The sequence below is a fragment of the Sphaerodactylus townsendi genome, linkage group LG03 (assembly GCF_021028975.2).
Source record: "Sphaerodactylus townsendi isolate TG3544 linkage group LG03, MPM_Stown_v2.3, whole genome shotgun sequence".
Lineage (NCBI taxonomy): Eukaryota > Metazoa > Chordata > Lepidosauria > Squamata > Sphaerodactylidae > Sphaerodactylus > Sphaerodactylus townsendi.
In genome coordinates, this window is record NC_059427.1 from 46,394,446 (window position 1) to 46,418,732 (window position 24,287).

Sequence of the window (24,287 nt, forward strand, 5' to 3'; positions counted from 1 at the left end):
GCTAGGCTATTAACAAGGTGAAGTTGCTGAAATGTGTCATTCCAGTTCTGAAAGGATGCGAACACATCTTACCATGACAATGCCTCAGAAGATGCCAACTCAGAATAAGTCTTCATGGATCTGAATATGTGGGCTCTAAACCAGAACATTTGTGCCACAATGAACCTGTTTGTCTTAAAGGCATCATGAGGCCCTTGACAGCTTTTGAATATGATGCTTCATATATCACAAGGTTAAGAACATAAGAACATAAGAACATAAGAACAAGCCAGCTGGATCAGACCAAAGTCCATCTAGTCCAGCTCTCTGCTACTCGCAGTGGCCCACCAGGTGCCTTTGGGAGCTCACATGTAGGATGTGAACGCAATGGCCTTCTGCGGCTGTTGCTCCCAATCACCGGGTCTGTTAAGGCATTTGCAATCTCAGATCAAGGAGGATCAAGATTGGTAGCCATAAATCGACTTCTCCTCCATAAATCTGTCCAAGCCCCTTTTAAAGCTATCCAGGTTAGTGGCCATCACCACCTCCTGTGGCAGCATATTCCAAACACCAATCACACGTTGCGTGAAGAAGTGTTTCCTTTTATTAGTCCTAATTCTTTCCTCCAGCATTTTCAATATATGCCCCCTGGTTCTAGTATTGTGAGAAAGAGAGAAAAATTTCTCTCTGTCAACATTTTCTACCCCATGCATAATTTTGTAGACTTCAATCATATCCCCCCTCAGCCGCCTCCTCTCCAAACTAAAGAGTCCCCAAGCGCATGCAGCCTCGCCGCCTAGGGAAGGTGCTCCAGTCCCTCAATCATCCTTGTTGCCCTTCTCTGCACTTTTCTATCTCCTCAATATCCTTTTTGAGATGCGGCGACCAGAACTGGACACAGTACTCCAAGTGCGGTCGCACCACTGCTTTATATAAGGGCATGACAATCTTTGCAGTTTTATTCTCAATTCCTTTTCTAATGATCCCCAGCATAGAGTTTGCCTTTTCTTACAGCTGCCATGCATTGAGTTGACATTCCCATGGAACTATCAACTAAGACGCCTAAATCCCTTTCCTGGTCTGTGACTGATAGCACTGACCCCTGTAGCGTGTATGTGAAGTTTGGATTTTTTGCCCCTATGTGCATCACTTTACATTTTGCTACATTGAACTGCATTTGCCATTTCTGAGCCCACTCACCTAATTTATCAAGGTCCGCTTGGAGCTCTTCGCAATCCTTTGTGGTTCTCACCACCCTACCTAATTTGGTATCATCTGCAAACTTGGCCACCACGCTACCCACCCCTACTTCCAGGTCATTTATGAATAGGTTAAAGAGCACTGGTCCCAAAACGGATCCTTGGGGGACACCACTCCTGACATCTCTCCATTGTGAGAACTTCCCATTTACACCCACTCTTTGTTTCCTGTTTCTCAACCAGTTTTTAATCCATAGGAGGACTTCCCCTCTTATTCCTTCATTGCTGAGTTTTCTCAACAGTCTCTGGTGAGGAACTTTGTCAAAAGCCTTTTGGAAATCCAAGTAGACAATGTCCACCGGTTCCACAGGTTTACACAGGTACATACTGAGTGGACATGCCTATTTCTACATCAATTTGTGAAAGAGCCCTAAGGATCCAGTTCACCCTTCTGGAACCAACACTAAATATTTTCAAGAACAATCATAAGCATTAATCAGACATAGCAACCTTTTTCAACCTATAACGCAAGAGGATTACAGTGTCCCCTTAAACAGAATGACACCTTTTAGTCCATTGAAGTCCATTGAAGTTAGAAGGGTCTAACTCTGCTTAGGGCTGCATTGTCAGTCAATGGAATTTATAGGAACAGGAAACTCTAGCTCCTGCTGGGCCTTTGGCAAAGGAACATTTCCTATGCGACTTCCTTCTAATCCCTGTGTTGAACTCCTCCCTTTATCTATGCAGGATGCAAGAACTCTGGTCTCTATCCCTCAAGATCCTCGTGGGTTGCAATGTGCCAAGACAGCTAACTTTCCCATGAGCCAGGAAAGGAAGCTTCTCACACTACACAAACACCTTTGGCCAATTAAAGAAGAGATAAAAAGCTGGTCCTTGGGACAAGAATAGCTATGACTCGCTGGGAAGGAAGTGGTGGAAGCTGACTTGCTGGACACGTTACACACGAAAAAAAGGAAGGAAGATTAGTTCATTGTCCTGGAGAGAACATCTATAAGCACTAAAAGGATCCTTTAAATATTTAACTCTGATTGCTCACTGGCTTGGTTTTAGTCATTGACTAAGTTGGGTTGTTGGGATTCTGGTATAAAAGAGAGATTGGTTCTCTTTGTCTTTTGAGTGGTCCGTAGTGACTAAGGATGTGATTGGCCATTTTGAGGCACTGAGATTTTGAATGCCTGAGTATTCCGGCATATAGACTGCTTCCAAGGTTTGTGAGCTGTCCTGGCACAGGGATATTTTGCCTTAGGAAACATTTCTCCGCGTGCATTCGTGCACGGTACACTTCCCGTGAAGACTTTGCTTTATGTTCTTTCTGGGGGGCGGGAAGAAAGATCTCTTGCTCACAATGAACTGCAGAACTAATCTTTAGTTACCCTACCAGCATCCACAAACAGGTGGGTAAAGGAAAAAATAGTGACCACCCCATCGTTTCAGCTAAAGAAACAAGGATTCAAAATCAACATTGTTGAAAAGTGCTATGAAGTCAGGCCATTTATGGAGACCCTGTAGGGTTTCCAAGGCAAGACATGTTCAGAGATGGTTTGCCATTGCATTCTGATTGGTGGTGCTCAGCTTCTGAGATTTAATAAGATTGGGCTAACCTGGGCAATCCAAGTTGGGCCAAATCAATGTTAGATACTGAAAATAGAACTTAAAATGGCAGCTCTATCATTGTATACGGAACAAGTGTTAAAGAAGCAAAGCCTGCCATACAGGACAAGGCACGCATTGTTAAAACACATTGAATCAACCAGAAAACCAGTGAACTGAAACAGATCAAAGGTGCATCATAGATCAAAATCCAAATTTTTGAAGTTGTGTTATGTTTCCTAGTATCCAAGCCATTTTTACCCCATTCTTCTTCCAATGAGATTTGGACAGCACGCTTCTTATCTCCTCCATTTTTTGTCAAAGCCACCTTGTGAGGTAGTCTTGGCTGGAAAAGAATGATTGGCCAGGGGCCACCACTGAGAAACAATCTGACAGAGGATTTTAATCTGAGTATTCCAACGGTCAGTGCTGTGCATTGGTTGTGTACAATACAATGGAACGGTATCCTCTCTGATATTTGTGCCTGTTGGTTTAGTCTCATACTTTTCCTAAGTTCTGTTTGTTGGTTAGAACTGTAGACTGATTGAGCTCCCTTGACCTGAAACCAATTTCTCACATCCCTGAATCTTTTCACGAATAAATGAATGTTATGTTGAATCTCTGCTGGTTGAACCCATGAGTTCTCTACTATTCCTGGTTTACAAGATAAAGGGAACACCCCATTTACTTTTGATATTCTAACCTTTGCATCACATTGGTCCTCCAGTGCTGAATTACATTCAAATTCCATCTTTTTTGTGAACTCTTAACCAGAGGTGGGATCCAGCAGGTTCTCACCAGTTCCCGAGAGTGGGTTACTAATTATTTGTGTGTGCCGAGAGCGGGTTACTAATTGGGTCTGCTTTTCCGTTAGAAATTCCATTAGGTCCAAAAATCATAAAGTCCTATTGTTTCCTATGTGGCTGGCTAATGAAGGTAGAAAACGGGATAATTTTCCCTGTTGGGCTATTTTAAAAACATGTTTTAGAAATATGGTAAAGTTCCTTGTTTAAGGAAAGTATCCTTCTTTTGATTTCTGGAAACAAAATTAAGTATTTGAAAGTATTAAGTATTTGACAGGCAGTCAATTTTATATTGGCAGTAGACGGTAGGACTTGCTATAATGAGTTTAAATTATGGACAGAAAGATACCAGCTGGAAAATTAGGAACTTTTTTTTACAGTAAGTTTTTTACAGTAACAGAGAAATTATTAATGCCCCTCCCCCGTCGTGCCCAGCCCAGCCCCACTGGCGCTACGCCACTGTTTGAATCCCACCACCATGGGCACCTGTTACTAAAATTTTTGGATCCCACCGCTGCTCTTAACCCTCTACCTTGTTCCTTTTCCCTTATAGCAAACTTCAAATTGTAAGACCTTTGCGGTAGGGACCTGGCTTCTTGTACTCAGTGAAAGGTACTGAAGTAGTTACATTAGTCCTTATAAAAAGGGTTGTTCTTGCTGCTGTCTGTTCAGATACTGGAAAGCAATACTGTTGTAAGGTGTTTCCAACTTAGCAGCTCTAGTAAATGAAAATAGCAGGGAAAATATTTCAGACTTACAGAACTTGGATGTAAAACATTTTGAAACTGATGTTTGTGCATGCATGTATATATTTGTGTGTGTGTGTGTGTAGACAGGATGCTAGACTAGATGGACTACTGGTCTGATCCAGCAGGACTCTTCTTATCATAGAATTGTACATTCGTGGAGTTGAAAGGGGGCATACAGGCAATCTTTGTTCTGTTTTGAAGATTAGACCTATATTGAATAAACAATGAAAGGTCCCTGTTTAGACCAGGGGCTAATAAATAGTATTAAACTTCTTGTTGAACATTCAGCATTCTCCTTTTGAAATTCTTCTGTTGAAAAAAAAAGAGTTACTTTGAAAAATAAAATGTTCACACACTAATATTGTAATATTTGCCATGAGTTCTCCTAACCACTAGGTGTCAGCCAAAGCCAAGGTTGAACAAAAGAATGAATGGTCCCAGCTACATACCAAAGCACCAAAGAAAACCTTACATAATGACGAGATCTGTATAGAATGTCACCAGGCAAAGGTGCTGTGATATATTTGGTGGAGTCATTGTTTCTAAAGATTGCTTTATTAAGTGGGAGCCAGTGTGATACCGTGGCTAGAAAGGAGCATTAGGTTAGGAAGACAGGTTCAAATCAAGCCTGAAATTCACTGGTGATCTTGAGCCAGCCTAACTTATTTGACAGGTCTGTAATAAACACTGAGCTTTTGGGAGGAAGGGTGAAATTAATGGGGAGCAACTTTAGGGCTCATGATCAAGGCCTGGACTCTGCTTTGATCATGTACACCCATATCTATGCAGGAGTCATGGGAATTGTAGTCCCCATACTTCCTCAAACCAATGAATGCTGCAGCAATCTTCCTGGCCACCCAATTTCCTCAGGATGTTTAAGAAGAGATGTGGAAGGGTCTTGAGTGATAGGCCATGTTCCTAGTGATGGTTAAGGTGATAGGCCATGTTCCTAGTGATGACACTACGGGTTTAGCATGGCCCACTGTGGAACGGAAACTGATTTAAAACAGGGTTTAGAGAGTTCAAGCAGCATTCCTCAGAATCCTTTTAGGTTCATTCTGAACTGAGCTGAGAGATTTTGCCTGTCTACAGATCACATGTTTCTTAAAACATGAATTCCTACTCAAGTTCTTATTTCTAGGAGTGGTCAGTTTGATTTATTGATTTGGGCTCCATGTGCTATTGTATGACACAGCATTATCCTGAACAGGGTTACGGAAGAAAGGGGCGAGGGGAAAGTCAGTCCAGAAGTCTCTCTTTAAAAACGGAAACTGTGGAATGTGATGACATGATTCAACAGTAGAACAGTTGGAACAGAGAAGTTAGAGAAGAGCCCCAAGCTGCAAGGGCTGGATGTGTTGTACGGCCTCTGAACACTTTTCACTCCCACGTGCAGTTCCCACAGTGTAACCATTTTCTTCCTTTTCATTGTGTATTTCACCTCACTCTTCACTCCCAACTGCAAACCTAAATATAAGGAGTTTGGAGTTATATCCCCCCTTTCTCTCCTGCAGGAGTCTCAAAGGGGCTTACAATCTCCTTGCCCTTCCCCCCTCACAACAAACACCCTGTGAGGTAGGTGGGGCTGAGAGAGCTCTGAGAAGCTGTAACTAGCCCAAGGTCACCCAGCTGGCGTGTGTGGAAGTGTACAGGCTAATCTGAATTCCCCAGATAAGCCTCTACAGCTTAGGTGGCAGAGCTGGGAATCAAACCCGGTTCCTCCAGATTAGATACACAAGCTCTTAACCTCCTACGCCACTGCTGCTTTAAGTCCCCATTGCAGCACACCAAGTCTTGATCAAAATAGGAATGGGTCTTACCTATTTAAACAAATTCAGACACACACACAAAACCCTGTAGGGAGCTTCATTCACAGAATTCCCAGTATCATATCAGGGTTTCTATGCACACATTACAAAATCCTCATGTGTGTCAGGGAACGGCCCAAGAACTTTGCTTCAGATGTACGATGGGAGTTTTCTGCCTCCCACACACCCAGCTCTGTTGGCTCCATTGTTAAAATCACATTACTTATTAAAATCACATTACTTACGAGGCTACACCTAGGTTTCACAACAAAGTCAGAAGCAGCTCAACTGGATGGTTTGGAAATGCAAAAACAGTAGTGGGAACAGACTGTTTCTCCCTACCTGCTATGGTCACAAGCAGAATACAAATGGGGGGGGGCAAAAACTCCTATCACACATCTTGACATACAGCCCCATCCAAACGGTGGGATGCCCAGCTGTGGCACCTCAGCCATGCCGCCCCACCATTTCCAGGAGGACTTTCCAGTGATGTGTGGAGCAACTCCCACCCCCACCACTGCTGGAAAGCTTTTCATAGGGCTCCCATGAACTTACACCACTGAAAAGGTGGCATAAATCCAGGATCCGGGCACCAATGTGTCCGGCAGCAAAGCAGAGGTGGAAGCCAACTAGCATCAACTCCTCCGCTGGCCACGTCCCTGAGCTGCTCCCACAACACCAGTGGAGTTAGCAAGGGGGCAGGGACGTTGGTGTGGTGTCCAGTGCTGTGTTCCATCACCAGGAAGGGCTACAGCAGCCATGCACTGGCAGATTTTCCCCCCTGCCAGCACAGCCCCACGCCACTTCCACAGGAGGATTTGCTCCACCCTTTGGATGGGACTGATAAAGTCCTTGTGCTATTGAGGATTTTGATAAAGTCCTTGGCACCCTCAAAACATAGAGATTTTGTAATGTATGGATGGAGCCCTGAAAATATCTGTTAATAGATTATCTTTATCAGTTAAATGTTCCCATGGAATAGGCTTTTTAAAGCACTTCCACAAGAGGGCGGAATTTCAAGGGAGTCCTACTGGTTCATTTTCAGAGTATATTTTTCATCATTATATTATATATAGCTTGAATATTATATTTCCTTTTTAGGTGCAGAGTCAGTCAAAAATTCACAGAGGTTCTAGGGGTGTGTATACTTAAACTTATGAGGTCTCATAGTGCCAATGTTTATAAATCCCTGACATGGATAGTCCAGGCTTGTCAGATCTTTAAAGCTAAGCAGGGTTAGCTCTGGTCAGTATTTGGATAGTAGACCACCAAGGAAGTCCAGGGACATGACATAGAGACAGGTAATAGCAAACCACCTTTGAACATCTCTTGCCTTGAAAATTCTACAGGGGTCACCATAAATGGACTGTGACTTGATGGCAATTAAAAGTTTGTCAATGAAAACTAAAATAATGACAAGTTATTCTACAGAGGTCACCTATACTTTCTGACAGCAACTTGAGAAACACTGGATTCCTGGAAGAGCAGGGAAAAAACACACTAGTCTCTTCTTACATTAATTGTTTGCTAAGATCTGCCTCTCAAGTTCTCTGCGCCCTCAGATTCAGAAGTGAAGTGGGTGGTGACTAGAGACAGGGGCCTTTTCTGTGGTGGCACCTGACCCTTGGAACCTTTTACTGCTTTTTAGGTTTCAGGCCAAACAAAGTATCTTTTTAGCCAGGCTTTTAATTAGAGTTTTATCTTTCCAGCTTTAATGATCTGTCTCAGGTTTGGGTTGTTTTATGGATACTTGTATGCCCTTAATGTCTTGGGCCTTGATTTTAATTGCTTGTTATTTTTTTATATCAACTTTTTTTGTTGTTTGATTTGAGGCCATGTTGAGCAGGACTCTGATGACGAACCATCAAAATCAAATCAATCAATAATCTATTCTTGGTGTTGCACTGCATCAAGGTGAATTTGAGTCCCATCAATAAATTACTTAAAATATCAGTTATATTTATTAATTTAAAACATTTCTGCTACCCAAAAAGGATCCCTAGGTGGCAAATATCAAAAGGGTCTTTTGCAGGTGCAAATATCAAAACGGTCTTTTGAAGGTGCTAACCTGCAAATGAGCAAAAATATGTACTACCTGTACACGTGCTTTCTCCATTGCAACTCCCACCTTCACAACCTGCCTGAGGAGGTCAGGAAGGCTACCCCTCGTCTGCCTTTCAGTGAACCATTCAAAGCTGAATTATTAAGAGAGCCTTTTTGCATAGGTAATAGGGTTGCACTGCACAAAATGGATTACAGCCTTACTTGTATAAATTATTAGGAACTGCAGTCTATGCTATGGTGTATAGTTTATTGTAAGTAGGATCCTATTATGTAATTTTTGCACCATTTAATGCACTATGTTAATATTTATATTATGCTTCAGTTATACCATTTAAGTTCCTGGCTTGTATCATCCTAGTGCACAGTTTCTCAAATGTCTCATTTGGCTGACTGTACCGACTCATTCTGTGTAATCTGCCTTGAATCCCTGTGAGAAAGGTGGGCTATAAATAATGCACATTAAAAAATGTAAAGCAGCATTTACTGGGGAGGGAGTTCCTGAGTTTAGGTGCCGTAACAGAGAAGCACCTAGCACCCCAAACAGGACTTCAGAAGGTAGGTTTAGACGGGAGAAGGTGGTCCTTAAGGTACACTGACTCTCAAGTCATTTAGGGCTTTAAACATCAATATAAACATTTTGAATTGTGTTTGGAAGCAAACTGGGAGGCAGAGTAGATAGTACAAGATTGGAATAATATGGCCCTTACAACCCACTCCAACATACTGGCGGCAGCATCCTGTACCAACTGTAGCCTTCAGACAAGGAGCAGCCCCACATATAGCATAGTACAGCAGTCTAATCTAGGAGTTACCATAGCATACCATATCATAGGAGTCTAATCTAGGAGATACTATACCACAGTAGCAAATTCATTCTCACCCAATGAGGGCTGCAGGTGGCTCACCAGCTGAAATAATACAATATTTCCCCCCCCCCCCCAAAACTAGTTGGAATGGTGAACTTTAAATTTTGTTTGATCAAATTCTCTCCAAAAAGGATTCCAATTAATTTTTCACTTTTGAACTTTATTTCACTAATTTTGTATGACTCAACTGTACACTTAAATCGATGTTCAGCTTTTGGAACCAGTGACAATGAGGCATAAGGTTTCAGTGTGAAGAACCTGAGTATTCAAAGAGCTGTGATTATGGAAGTGATATGTTGGATTGCTTGAATCATGCTGTTTTCTATTCACTGTGCATTCAAAAACTCCGCCACAAAATATAACAAACCAATGAAGCATACAATAAATCCTGATGGATGATTCTTCCCTTTGTAATGCAAAAATTGTATTTGTTGTTCTTTCTTTTGTTATGTTTATAATTTATACCAATAAAGGTTAATATATGTGTGTATGTATGCACAGAGTACAAATATGTTATAAACATTAAAGACTAATTTGGATTAGATAAGATAAAGATTAGACACAAAAATAAATAGTAATTTAACATAATGTTAACAATACAAGTGCTAAAAGGCTGAACGTATTTATCAATAGCATAACATGTATGAAAATATTAGCAGTTAAAGATGAATATATGAATACTGGTGAATAGCATAAAATGAATGTGATTATGTATACTTATACACACACCTAAATGAACAGTGAACAACACTGAAAAAATGAATATTCAAGTGAAGCAGAAAGGAAAGCTCCATTTCCTTCCTGGATGCCAGCAGAGTTTAGTTCTGAAGGGGGTGGCGGGATAATGGAATGAAACCACTTTCTCTTTCTCCAGCTGAGGCAAGGCAAGGATAAATGCAGAGGTGGGATCCAGCAGGTTCTCACAGGTTCCCGAGAGTAGGTTACTAATTATTTGTGTGTGCCGAGAGGGGGTTACTAATTGGTGATTTTGCCACGTGATTTTTGCCTTAGTTACGCCCCTCCTCTCTCAGCATGTAGTAGCGCATAGGAGACTTATGAAGCAGTCCTAGCAGGGAGGTGCACCCGGCGTCAGCGTGGCAGCCCTGTATGCACTGCATGCATTGGTTCCCTTGGGGACGGCCTTGCGCAGCGGCCACGTCCTTGCCCCAGCCCCGCCCAGGAATGTCCCACCTCCGGAATTCCCGGCCACGCCCCGTTGTGCCCCACCCAGCCCCATTGGCGCTACGACACAGTTTGAATCCCACCACCATGGGAACCTGTTACTAAAATTTTTGTATCACACCACTGGATAAATGTGTGGAAGGAGGGGAATGGAAGGGTTAAAAAATCTGCACCCCCCTCCCCCAAGATTGAACATATAAAGGAACTGGTGGCAAGGGGAGGAGGGCCAGACTAAAGTGGAAGATCCATGACTAGATTTCCCTACCATTAAATTTCTATAAATACAACATTTGTGGAATGCTGATTTGGATCTGAAGGGAGATTTAGGGCTGGCTACAGGCCCCAGTCTTCCCTGTCCCCCCACACTACTGTCACTATGGAGATGAACATTTCTCACTCTGTTTAGCCTTGCATGTTGCGGTAGGATGTAAAAGAAGCTCCACAGAAATAAGAGCTCAGTTCCCTCCTTTGATTACAAAATGTGTCACCAGTTTGTCTCTGGGGTCCCTGTGATATCATATGAAACTCCTTGCATAATCTGCAATTACACTCAACCAAGCACAACTCCTTCATACTCCTTTCACCATGATAGCATCAATCTCTGTTGTCTCCACCAGGTGCCTCCCCCACCAGGCTTGGGGGCCATCAAGGACTTTCTGAATTTGGGATGCCTGGCCCCTGCTGAGCATGACTTTTGGTTTCTTAGAGTACAGCACTTCCATGATCTTCTGTGTTCTCCAGAAAGAAGAAAATGATATGACCCCAGAGGCCTCTGACATGATGTTGGAGGATTTTTGAAGGTGCATCATAACATACTCATTCTTATGGAAGTACAAGACTCAAGCATACGAAAGAGTTGCTTTCACCCTCCCCAGTGAACATTCTTTTGTTTTCTGCTTCCTCCACCAATATCAGGTAGAAGAAGGAGGGTTTGGATTTATACCCCACCTTTCTCTCCTGTAAGGAGACTCAAGGTGGCTGACGAACTCTTTTCCCTTCCTCTCCCCACAACAGACACTTTGTAAGGGGCTGAGAGAGTTCTGAAAAACTGTGACTAGCCCAAGGTCACCCAGCAGGAATGTAGGCGTGGGGAAACACATCTGATTCACCAAATAAGCCTCTGTCACTCAGGTAGAGGAGTGGGGAATCAAACTCGGTTCTCCAGATTAGAATCCACCTGCTCTTAACCGCTATACCATGCTGGTACTTCTACTACAGGGAAGCATGAGAATAATATTGAGCTAGTGGACCAGCCATTTCACTTGTCAGAAGGCAGCTTCATATATTCAGTCTATCCAACATAGCAACTGCGGGGTGCTGTTCTTCATATTTGTTCTGATGTCTATATATTTGCAACAAATGATTTTGTTTGCCCAAAATGTGATCTACCCTTTTGCCAACGTAAACTCACATTCTCAGGATCATCCGCTTACGATCAGAAAAAATTGCTGGTATTCTTAAATTACAAGGTTTCATGGCACTTAATTAAAAAAGAACTGAAGTAAATGGCAATTCTCATGGTGCTGAAGTCTCCTGTATTCGGTCAGCAGAACTCAAAGGGAAGAGCTGACAAGATTTATAAAATTGGGGCGAGAACTGGGATTGATATGTGGGTCACGTATTATCAAATTGCCATCTGAGTAATTACTATACATTTGAATGTTTTAATTGTTAATTTATTGATATGGTGTTTCAAGACTGTGTTTTAAATGTGTGTTAGCTGAGGGCTGGGTGTTAAGTCAAATAATAAAATAAACCACGTGAGCTGAGCTTAATTGGTGCAGTGCAAAATCCACTGTAGATGTTCTGCCATTAATTTATTACTTGTACCCACTTCTTCCTATAAGAGCAAAATGGGGAAAGTGTGCTGCCCATTGCTGGGAGCCTTGGGGTCCTGTTTCAGGTTTCTTTTCTCAAAGGGATCGTGCAATTACTTCATCACATGGCCAGACCTAAAAACCTTGGATGCCACTGAAAAGAACCAATGTAGTCTCTTAGACAGATGTTGCACTTGTCATAGGAAGCCATGAACTTCACTAGGAAATCTTGGGACTGTCATTACCTCTCAGCCCAGTAATTTTCTGGCAAGATTGTGCTGTCACAGGAGTTTGGGGGTGTGTTCGGGTTACATCATCAGTTCACTGACTGCAACTGGTGAGGGCGACCAGGCTCTTAACAAGGTGTTGTGTGTACCATGTTCCTTAAATAATCCTGACCCAATATGTACAGTTTCCTCATCAAAAACACGAATACACAAAGAGTTTGTGAAAGGTAGGAAGTGTGAACCATACTGTCAGTAAGCAATTCTGTAACAGAATGCATGCTTTGTATGCAGCAAACATTAAGAGTGTTGGACTAGTATCTGGGAGACCCAGCTTCGAATTCCAACATATGATATGAAAACTAACTGGGTGACTTTGGTCTGCTCACATTCTTTCAGACTAACCTACTTCACATGTTTGTTGTGAAGAAAGATGGAGGGAAATGGTGCATGCTGCTTGGGCTATGTCCTGGGGAGAAAGGTCGGGTACAAATGAATAAAATAAAATTCATTTGAATTTGTTGTCTACTAGTTTGCAAAGCTCAGGTGAAAAAACACAAAACAGCTAGCATCCTCAGTTTGGGAAAAGCATGCCTGATACCTTTGAGAGTGATTGCCAGTCAGTAGTTGGCTAGTTGTATCAAAAGTCTGACTGTTGATGTGGCAGCTTTGTATATAACCCTGAAATGCAGTAAGTCACATGACCATCATGTGCCCAGAGAATGAACACCCCACATACTATATTCACTCAGCCAGCATACTGTCCTCAGAAATGGTCATGTGATGCAGCTGCTGCTGGGAAGCTGGTATTTCTTTCCTGCAGATGTATAAAAGTGCTATACATATCCTTCAACACACTGTTACTGGTATGCACAGAACTTAACCCCCTCCTCAGACTGCCTTTAGAAACACTTAACTCACACAACAGTTAATATCTGAGGTCTTTATTTAATTTTATATACAGTATAAGTCACAGACAAACCTGTGACTACCAGACAAGACACATCTCAATCCCTCTCAACAGTTAGCAGCTTAAAGATCTATAAACTACAGTGTTACGTTCACAAGTGTCATTTCTGTACTCTTCATCCCGTGCAAGTGAGTTTTTATTTTATACTTTTTTTAAAAAAAACCCACACTTACAGCTATGTCAGTTGCCTACTAATGCACGATACCACCTGGCATACACAACACAGACACACACAGACACACAGAGAACTCTAGCCACATTCAGAACTCTCTTAGAACTGGCAAGTGATCGGGCCAAGATCAACACCCACTCATCACCTGGTTTCAGTTTTATGGTGGGCAGTTTTGCTTTTTATGGCCCTCTTTCCCATCTCCAATAGCTGAAAGACCCTTAGGTCAACTTCCACAACAAAACCTGATTTGTAAGTGTCCACCAGATTGGTTTTTCCAACAAAATAACTGATGTGAACACTCTCAGTTAATGTCATCGAGCACACCGCATCATTTTGCAGTGGCAGAAGAGATGCTATCTAGAATTTTTAAAAAATAGACAAGTAGCAAGAAAGGGCTAAAATATTTACGAACCTTGGAAAATGTGTTAACATATCACTTCCCCCTTTTCAGCAAGGCAGCCTGCTCTACATTCTTTCCTGATTTATGATCATATGACATGTGAGGAACTTAACATCTCACCCTATTTATGATCATATGACATGTGAGGAACTTAACATCTTACAGAAAATCTTGTATGAGAAAACAAATCCCACAAGTTGAAGAGGCCCACAGCAGTTAAAATAAAAGTTTAAAAAACCACACACACACACACACTCACACCACTCATTGTCAAATACAGCCACCCAGGAATGCTTCATGTTTCAGAGAAAGAATACAGCACTTACACAGGGCATGGAAATTTTAAAGCTAGAGTCACATTTTCAAACAATTAACATGTGTTAAGAAGTTCGGTGCAGTCACAACCCTTCACACAACAGGAGGCAGAAACTGAACAACCTGCTAGCAAAGAAGGCAAAATGACAAACACAAGAGCCATGTTAGGATACGCAACTGATAGGTGCAATATCACATAAAGCACAAACAGTTTAACTTAGGATCAAGACACAATTGCAGTCTAAAAGGCCTTCAACGGAACAGTTTTGGAGAGGAAGGTTCTACCGATCATTTCCTTTCTGGTAAACAGTTGGTCAAAGAGTGTAGAAATTATTTTTATGGGGCGTCCTTTCAGATGTGTGTTGAGATCAAGTACCACAATATGGTTTTATAATAAATATTGGTTTGTGTCATGGATTACACCTATCTACAACTACAGTGAGCACAACTGGTGAGGCTACATCTTCTCTAATGATGGAGCGTTCCACCCAGCACAAAGAACATTGAACTGGAACAAGAAGCTCCAGCATTAGTAGAATGGAGTTGTGGGACTAAACCAGTCAGACACCTTAAGATGGTGCCAGGAACTTGCTTTCCAGAAGTGGCCCATCAAGAAGCACTTCAGACAGCAATCAAAGCCTTCCCTTTTGTTTAGTTTGAGGGTACCATGATAAAAAGGGAGTAGAAGGAAGACAGTGCTTGGAGTTCTACTAGGAAATGGGTGTCAGATCAATGAAGGCTTGCTATGGTTGGTCAAGATGAATGGTACCAGGAATGCTAATGTATTCATTCTCCATCTGCAAGTCTACGGAAACACAAAAGTTTCTTTTTTGGCTTGGGTGTTGAAACTGACAGTTTATGTCCTTACAAGAACAAGCTGATATTCACCCAGTGACAATGAGGCATAAGGTTTCAGTGTGAGGAACCTGAGTATTCAAAGAGCTGTGATTATGGAAGTGATATGTTGGATTGCTTGGATCATGCGTGGGGACATAGGGAAGATTTCCTATTGCTGGCAGTTAGCAATCAAAAGAGAAAGTCCTGTTTATCAGCACAAAGGAGATGGCAACACCAACATTCTAGAGAATAAAGCCCTCATAACAACAAGAGTTCCTGGACTCATTACTGTACATTTTTAGGTCACTTGGGCATTGTTAGGTTCTGAGATGGATCACAGGCTAAAGGTGGATTATGATAATTAAATTCCAGCCATCAGGGTTGGTTTTTTTTTTAAATGTTCCATGGCGGTAACAGCCAGAATTAAGAACTAATTCTGAATTTATACATATAGCCTGTTAGCTTACCAAAAAACAAACCAGCACACACACAAAAATCCATTATCAAGGCAGGACACTATGAGTAAAGACACGCAAATACTACCAATATTCTTGCAATCCTAGAGTCAGTTCGTGTGTCACCAAAAAGCAGAAGAGGCTCATGTCATCTCCCAGCCCCATTCTCTAAAATGCGGATGAGCACTGCAGACTTTGTGAGATTTGAGAGCCCCAGTGGGAGCCATCTACAAAAGATGGAGGAGTGTCTACTTGGCATGTTAGAAACGGAGGAAAGTGTGATAAGTAACGGGGGGGGGGGGGATCAAAATAAGCCATTGGTGATTCTGATTTGCCTCATTTCTGGGTAATGTATGAGCCAGAGCTGAGTAAAGCTGCACCAAATATTGCAACTTGAGGGTTTGTATGTGTGTGTGTGAGGGGGCTCTATCTGCAATATACTGTATGGGCACAAGATGCACAGATGAGCGCAAAACACAAACATGTCAACAGTGAACATTATTCAGATTAGTTAACAGGGCAACTTTGGTTTCAGTTATAGGGGAGTTTGAATAATAAGTTAAATCCAGGTGTGTCTAAGGAATTAGACTTTTGACCTAACATGTCCTTTAGCATTTACTCTTTCCTAAAAGGTCCAGAGTCACTTCTTGACTAATCCTAAGTTACCAGGTAGCCAACATCCAGTCAGCAACCTCAACTTTGGCATGCAGGAGAGTTAAAATCGTACAGGTTACGAAGTTAGACTGAAACTCCCAAGTACCAACTTAGTTTCTCCTAACAGAATTTCAGCTCGCTCTCTCAGTTGCTTAAAAGAAAAAAAGTCACTGTTTATCTCTGTGACACAAACAAGAATATCCTTACTTCTCAAGAAAATATTCTGAGGCTGGATGGTACACATCCAGGATAAGAACTTTAATTCTTGACCCCTATAAAAGAAGAAGAAAAAAACCTGTGCGAAGACTGAGGGGGGGAGAAAGAGGATCTCTTTTCCCCCAAGTTGCTGCATCTACAAGCGCAGGATAACACAAAAATCGCTTCTGATCAGGTGTCATGAGAAGCTACTTCCTGCCCTCCTCAAAACTGTTTCAGGACATGACACCTCACACTTATTCATACGTTTCTTCATTTAAGAACATCACTTCTTTATTTTTAAGGGAAAAAGAGGGAGAGGGAGTGACAACCCCCGCCCAGCCCCTAAGTTCAAAAAACAATCCCCAATAACAACAACAACAATAAAAAATCCTATTAGAAACAATAAGGAAGCACTGAGAGTTTGAGTATTACACTCTTCAAGTATGCCATTTGGATTTTTAAATCTGTGACTATACATATTTTAAAAAACCATAAAAGTGCAACCAAGGGCTTTTGCGTAAAGTATTTAATGGTCTACTTCAAAATACTGTAGAACGACTGTGCAGTTACTGTATGGTATTATTTATCCACTTCATATACCTAGCCAAACAGTTTAGCAGGCCTTACAGAGAAAAAGAGGCAGCCAGGTTAGCAGAAGAGGCCAACTCAGGAAGTGATCCAGGGAGTTCCACGCATTGTATTGGGTCTTCCATTAGAGAAAGCCACCCTGAAGCTAGACATTCGGACATGGAATGTGGTCAGGTTTCACAGTAGCATTATGGGATCATCCAGTACCATTGTACAAGGCTGTGCACTAGATTAATCTTTGTTATGCTTTATGTAACCGTATTCTCCTCTTTCCAACAGGTTTAGTACAGTAGTTCGAGCCACAATTTAAACCGCCCATTGGTGTGCTCCAAATTGGTGTGTGTGTTTTTTATTTTATTTTGTACACTTAAGGAATCTTAAGATTTGCATCCAAAGAGAACCATGCTACATAAAAATTATCCAGGATTTTTGCCAAAAAGAGCTCTTGAATAAAATCTAAAAAATACTATTGCCAATGCATCTCATAGAGAGAAAATGTTATTTTAACTGTAAACAAATTCACACTCTGACACTTTAAAACTTCAGTGGACGAAGGAGTTGCTGACTCAGCTTTGCCGCGCTCACTTGCCAGAGCAGACTGGAGTGGGTGAGGCAACAGCCAGTTCCTCTTGACATCATCTAGGGGCTGAAAAGAATCGTTCCAAGTAGCCAGAAAGGGCATCCCAGTGCTTCCACAAAAAGGCAATGAAGACCACTACAAATAAAGTGCTGAACGTCCTGCTGCGAGTTTTCATAAGGGGCACTACACAGTTAGCCACGGTGGAGACAAAGACCAACAGAACAGCCATGACGGCCAAGAGGATGTTGATGAGTTTGCCCAGGAGGTTTCTGGCAGTGGCGTTTTCGAGGCCCTCCAACTGGACAACTTGCTGTTGCTGTTGCTGCAGTTCCATCTTTGAGATCCTGGTCTGACACGCCTCCAGCGCCTCCTGTGGAGCGGAACAGGGCAGTTTAGTAATTACATGGTGTGCTGTTGTGTTCGTGTACATACCAGTAGCCTTTACATATTCCAAGACAGTGAGAAGTCCAATCATGCTTTTTGCCCAAGTGCTAAGGACTGACCATAAGAGGATATAAGACACATATGGATGGGCTCAGGCCCAGTTCCAGGTTTTGGGGGTCCCTCCCCTCCGCACCTCTGCTGACCCCAGGCCATCCTCGCAGGTCCACATTTTTTTCCGCCCCTCCACATGCCTCCCACTCGCTTGTTTTCCCTCTACAGACTGCTTATGAACCCTCCCACCACTGCTAATGCTCACAGCCTCCTGCACTGCCTGAAGCCCTTTCCCTAGAGGCAGTAGCAACACAAGCATTTGGGTGGTGCAGCACCAGCAAATGGGTGGGATGTGTGTGTGTGGGGGGGCAGTAGCAGGCCCTGTCAGAGACCCTGGACCTTGGCAGCTGTCCCACTTCAGGGTATGTTAACACCAGACCTGGATGCCAGTTTGCTGATATTTGGACCATGTGCAAAAAAAAGCCTCAGGGGACTGACACATTACGGTAGTGACAAAGCATGGGAAATGGCCTCTAAAGAAAATGCTTGGGAATGTAGACATGATGAGTCTGGTTCCTCAGTCACACGTTACAGGATGTGAATCACTTCTGCTGGTTTCATATTATCGAAACCAAAAAAAGTAGTGTCTTCATGTTGCATACATTAGACTTCTATCTAATTAATGAATTATAAGCAGCTGGCTCCAGCCACAATGTTTGCTGGTAATCACCTCTGCAATGGTTATCTGAGCAATCTGGTGGCATGATTCACCATCAGTAATTAGCCTGGAGGGTCTTCTATTTCAAGTTTTCAAAGCCTATAGTTTCTGTTGTTACAAACAGTGTAGCTTGGGAAATGCAATGAGAAACTGAAATTCTCCAGATCAAAAGTCAGTATAGCCTACCAACATGCAACACACAGGTAAAAGACAGTGTGTAAAAGACTCCCCTCTGTGATACACCTCTGAAGATGCCAGCCACAGAGGCAGGCAAAACGTTAGGAACAAGATCCACCAGACCGCGGCCACACAGCCCGGAAAACCCACCACAACCAGTTGAATCCGGCCGTGAAAGCCTTCGACAATACATTTTCCTAACATTTATTGTCTGCATGACTATTTACATCTCATACACCTGACCACAATGGTGACATTTCATAGTTCTGAAGACTTCAGTCATGATTGCACCCATCAATGTTTAACATATTTTGAAGAAAGCTACCAGAACTGGTCAAGTAACTTTTTAGGGCATCAATTAAAGCCTGAGATTTGGCAATCTCTCAATTTCTGCTTAGTATGAATGCAAAGCAGAATGATACTGAGTGTTCCTGCCTTATCAATGATGAAGGTACCTGATCTTTCAGACTGAGCAGTGATAGAATGGGAAAGCTGGGGGAAGCAACATGGCTATCTTTTTTTAAGTTGCAGGAGCATAAAAAAGGGAGAAATAATGAGGGGGGGGGGGGTCACATCACCCTGCTATGCTCTTGCATGCTTCTCCCTATCCTTCTCTAAGTTTATCTGGATATGAACCTGCTCACTAGTGAAGCTGGACATCTCAGGTCCTTAAGAGCGTCTTCTGGGTTGGTGGCTTGGCTTTGGAATGCTCTCCTCACAGTGGTTCAGCTAGACCAGGGGTAGGGAACCTGCGGCTCTCCAGATGTTCAGGAACTACAATTCCCATCAGCCTCTGTCAGCATGGCCAATTGGCCATGCTGGTAGGGGCTGATGGGAATTGTAGTTCCTGAACATCTGGAGAGCCGCAGGTTCCCTACCCCTGAGCTAGACTGTACCCCAATGAAAACCATTTCCTCTTGCCTGAGATCTGTTCCTTATGCAGTTCTGTTTCTTCATTTTAAGTGACTATGGTTGCTAAACTGTGTAGTGTGTTTTTGTTTCTTATCACTGTGTAAAATATCTGATCTACTCCAGCCTGTTGCTCCTTTGGCTGAAATCAAAATCTGCCTCACTCTCATGCCCCCACCCCCAAGTTGATGTGTGGCTGACTGACATTCTTGCATTTAGGGCGGCTGCCTCACATTTAGCTGGCTCCTCACAATAAATTTCCCATTTTCTTGGATCCCCTGCAAAGATCCTTTGGGCATCAGTACTTGGGCAAATGTACTACAAATAGGTTTATTGTGGTCTACACCATGTGGTCCTTAGGTTTGCTCTGCAGCTGCAACTCTCTCGGCACCATTTCCCACACTTTCGGCTTCAAATACTTTACTTGCAGACCAAACCTTCCCATCAAATGCCTCCTTATTTGGGCAACAAAAACAGAATAGGCTGCTTCCTGCATGAGCAGAATAGACATATAAAGCCAGCTTGCTGTTTTTAGTTCAACATCTGTGTTGAATGCGTTCATTTTAACGACAGACACATCCTGCTAACAGCTGACCAGGAACAATACTCAAAGACACTCCTGGTACAGCCTTTTGGCTCCCAAACAAGTGGAGGAGCTTCATTATGGCTTACCTCTTTTTATGGAGAAACACTTGTTTCCACTACAGGCAGCAAAAGTCCTTATATCAGTCAGCAAATTCATATAAATCAGGAAGAGCAGATGGGTAAAAATAGCAAGAATAAAATGGCAGGGCTTACATGGCTATCCTTATATGAACAAGCCTTCTAGATCCATTGGGTTCTTTGCTCTCTTCCCTCTCTTTATAGTCATGGCTTGATAATTAAACAATTCTGCTTCAAGGAAAGCCACTGTTTGTCATTATGTCAATGCCACAGACCAGGGGTGTCCAATTCTGGCACGTCAGATGTTCATGGACTACAATTCCCATCAGCCCCTGCTGGCATGGCCAACTGTAATCAGGGGCTGATGGGAATTGTAGTACATGAACACCTGAAGCACCAGAGTTGGACACCCCTGTCATAGACTCTTTCCTTCTGAACAGGATTCCAAATACTAGATTAAATCCAGATTTGAGGACAAGCCAGAGATGTATAACAAACTACTATCTTGCAGTAAAAGTGGCAGATTTCATTACTGAGGAAGGAAGGAAGTGAGAGAGCATGTGAGCCTCACGATCTGGAGGCTAATTTAATTAACAATAAGTCCTGGTATGCCATTAAATCTGAATCATGTCAGTGGTTTGTTTCAGAGCAGGGTTCACAGTTTATGAAAAACACAGCCAAAAGGAAGTCAGGGCTCTGTGTGGGTAGAAAGTGCCATTAAATCACACTTGACTCACAACCACCCCATAGGATTTTCAAAGGCAAGTGAGCAGCAGAGGTGGTTTGCTGTTGCCTTCCCCTGCAAAGTCTTCTTTGGTGGTCTCCCATGCAAGTACTGATCCTGCTCAGCTTACGAGATTGGGTTGTACTATCCCATTCCGCATCCAAAGGCACAGCTTTAGAGCAAAATAATCCAATCCCATTGATATCAGAGGAATCAACATGCACAAATTTAATCATCCCAGTATTTGAAGGAAAATGTTCGAAGGGTGTGTGTTTGTGTGTGTGTGTGGGGGGGTCTTCTTCCTTCCACCAACCTGAATGTCTCTGGCTCGCTCGTAGGACTGGTAAGCTATTTTTTCCTCCATGCTGGCCAATTCCTGCTTTAAATTGAGGATCTCATTCTGGTGGAGCTCAGTCAGGTCATTCAGCTGTTCTTCTAACCGTTCACATCTAGAACACACAAAAAATTGTATTTGCTTTAGGGAAAGTACCAACAGTCCTAAGAACCAGACACATTCCTCCTGTGAAGTGACAACTGTAAAAATTAAACCTGCTTCAAGAACCCAAGCTGGACTCAGACGTCACAATAAACACTGGCTTGCTTTACCCTCAGTTTTGCACATACCCTGGTTTATCTCCCAGACATAGGTAACAGACCAGTTGGGTTGTAAATCTGAGTTCGTCTGCAGTTTGTTTCCTTTCCTGCCTCTACAGAGAATTTTGGATGCTATCCCTGAGCCACTTTTCATTGTCAAGCAGCTGGCAAATCTGACAATGTTTCTGGTTTGCTTGCTAATGTTTGGCTGAAAGGAGGAGGAAGAAAGTGGGGAAGCCTAGGGAGAGATGTAAAAAACTAAGAAGGGAAAACTTGGTAATATTTGAAAAAAATGGCAAATATGTTTTTTTTTAATTCCACCTTTAAAATTCGAAATTTTATGGAGTACTGAAAAAATACTCCAATGAAATATTTTCTTAAATTAAATGATTTCGAAGCCAAGATTTCTCCTCACAGAATGTATAGTATGAAGATTTTTAGGCAAGTCAACCTGTGCATCCTACAGACACAATATTTTCAAAGATGTGTTTGTTTAAATGTGCTCTTTTCAAATAAGTGGTATATATATGGTATTTTAAATAAACACATAAAATCTATATTGTAACCTGAGTGTGTGTGATTTCAGGGTTTTGTGGTCATGGTCTGTATTATAAAGTCTATCTAGATGCTTCTAGTCCTATTGTGATTGTATGAAATGAACTTTGTCCAAATAACATACTTTCTTCTTTTAAGTAAGGAGTATGCCCCCCTTATTTTCATCTTATATTTTCTCCTATCTCCCAGATGACAGCATGTAAGATAAATATAATAAATACGGCCATTCATTCATTCTCTCTCTTGGAATACAATAGGGGGAATTCTTTTTTGGGGGTAAATTGATTTTGATTTAGGCCATTTTCTGTGGAGCAATCCATATTGTGCATATTGGAAACCCAAATAGAAATATGTGAGTAAGCAAGATCTTTTGTTATGCTACATTTTAAATTTCTCCTGAGCAGAGGATGGTTGGTGAGTCTTCACTGGAAAAGGAGGGAGAAGCGAATGCAGAGAGTAGGGAAAGAGTAGGATAATCCTGAGAAAACCTCGTGGAGCTGAGCTCCACGAGATCAAGGTTTCTCTTGTTCCATGGTGTGGTATGTATGCAGGAGGCTGAACAGTGCTATACTATTGAATGAGCTGTGATTGCTGCATTCAGGCATCACTACCCACTTTTAGTATTAACAGCAATTAACAGGCCATATACAAGCCTAGGTTAGCACCTATCAACAAACCACAGTTTGTTAGGTCGTTGGCATTTACGCATTACAATAAGCCAGTTTTATAAGCCACTGTTTGTTTAAACTATGGTTTACTGCCAAATCTAAATGAGCCAAAATCTTTATCATCCTCATCTAAAAGCAATCTCGTAGCAATTAAACTGGAAATAATTGATTTATATTTTAAAAGGACAGGTTAAAGATAAATCTAATAATGAATGAATACCTACCTACCTACCTACCTACCTACCTACCTACCTACCTACCTACCTACCTACCTACCTACCTACCTACCTACCTACCTACCTACCTACCTACCTACCTACCTACCTACCTACCTATGTCTGCCAGTGTCATTAAGAATGGAAACTACAGTAATTAAAAATATACCACTTTCACAGGCAGGCTAAGAGCTCCATTGGCGTTGCTGTACCCCCCACCCCCCCGGGGTGCTGGAGTGTGGCACTGGATGCCACAACAACGTAACGGGGCCATTGCTGCTGGCATAATGAGGATGGGCTGGGAACATGGCCAGGGAGGAGCCTACATTAGTTGGCTTCCTCCTGGCCAGTTGCTGCATTATGCTGGCGGCTGGAAGTCTTGACATATGGGACCTCAAGCTTGCGGCATAAGGTGGGTGTGGGGCAATAGAGTTTCAGCGGTGGCACTGCCAGGAGCGGCAGGGCAGAGCAGCCATAGCGCCACAGCCAGCCAGCCAGCCTGTGGATGGGGCTATAAGAATATGATGGAGTGGCCATAACTCATGAAAGGTCAGGTGAGTATATTTCATCTTTTAACCATCATGAATAACTTGGCTTGCCAGACTGAATTTATTTACACTGATCTAGCCATGTAAGTAGATTGTTTCAGGGCTTAATAACCAAGGAAACATTACTTACATTTCTATAATTACAAAAGAAACAATAATATAGCTATGCACACACTTTACTAATGACTAAGATTAAGCCATGTGAAGGGAAGAGTGACTTAAGATTTACATAGCAAATCTGTAGCAATGAGCATGTTGCCTCTAGATACTATAATATAGTATCAGTTTTAATTACATGCCTCAAAAATAATTGTATCTTAATAATGGCAAAGTTCTAAAACTGCATCTGTTAAGGTATGGGCAAATAAAATGTGTACGTTTGCTAGATCCTCAAAGCTTACAGAAATGGCTAGATTGACGGATGGGAAACAAATGAAACAAAACATTTGAAGCAGTTTGAAAATCCTTTCTTAAGTTTTGGGAAGAAAAAAAGAAAAGCTAGCCACGAAAAGTTATAACTTGTCTTCTGCGAATTAAATGAGATGTTCCAAAAGGAAAAAATATGACTGCTTAATCTTCAACAGTACTAATTAGATTCTATATATTTAAT

General features: G+C 42.2%; 1 protein-coding gene across 4 annotated transcripts in view; it reads right to left on the reverse strand.

The window, feature by feature from the left end:
- Nucleotides 1-13,230: 13,230 nt before the first annotated feature.
- Nucleotides 13,231-24,287, reverse strand: part of TMCC1 (transmembrane and coiled-coil domain family 1) — a 131,774-nt gene continuing 120,717 nt past the window's right edge. For all 4 annotated transcript variants that reach the window (XM_048488593.1, XM_048488592.1, XM_048488595.1 and 1 more), the window contains 2 exons: nt 21,411-21,546; nt 13,231-17,841 (listed from right to left, as the gene is read on the reverse strand). In XM_048488593.1, coding sequence (XP_048344550.1) covers nt 17,527-17,841; nt 21,411-21,546 — 451 coding nt within the window. In that variant the 3' untranslated portion in view covers nt 13,231-17,526. The remainder of the gene's footprint in view (nt 17,842-21,410; nt 21,547-24,287) is intronic.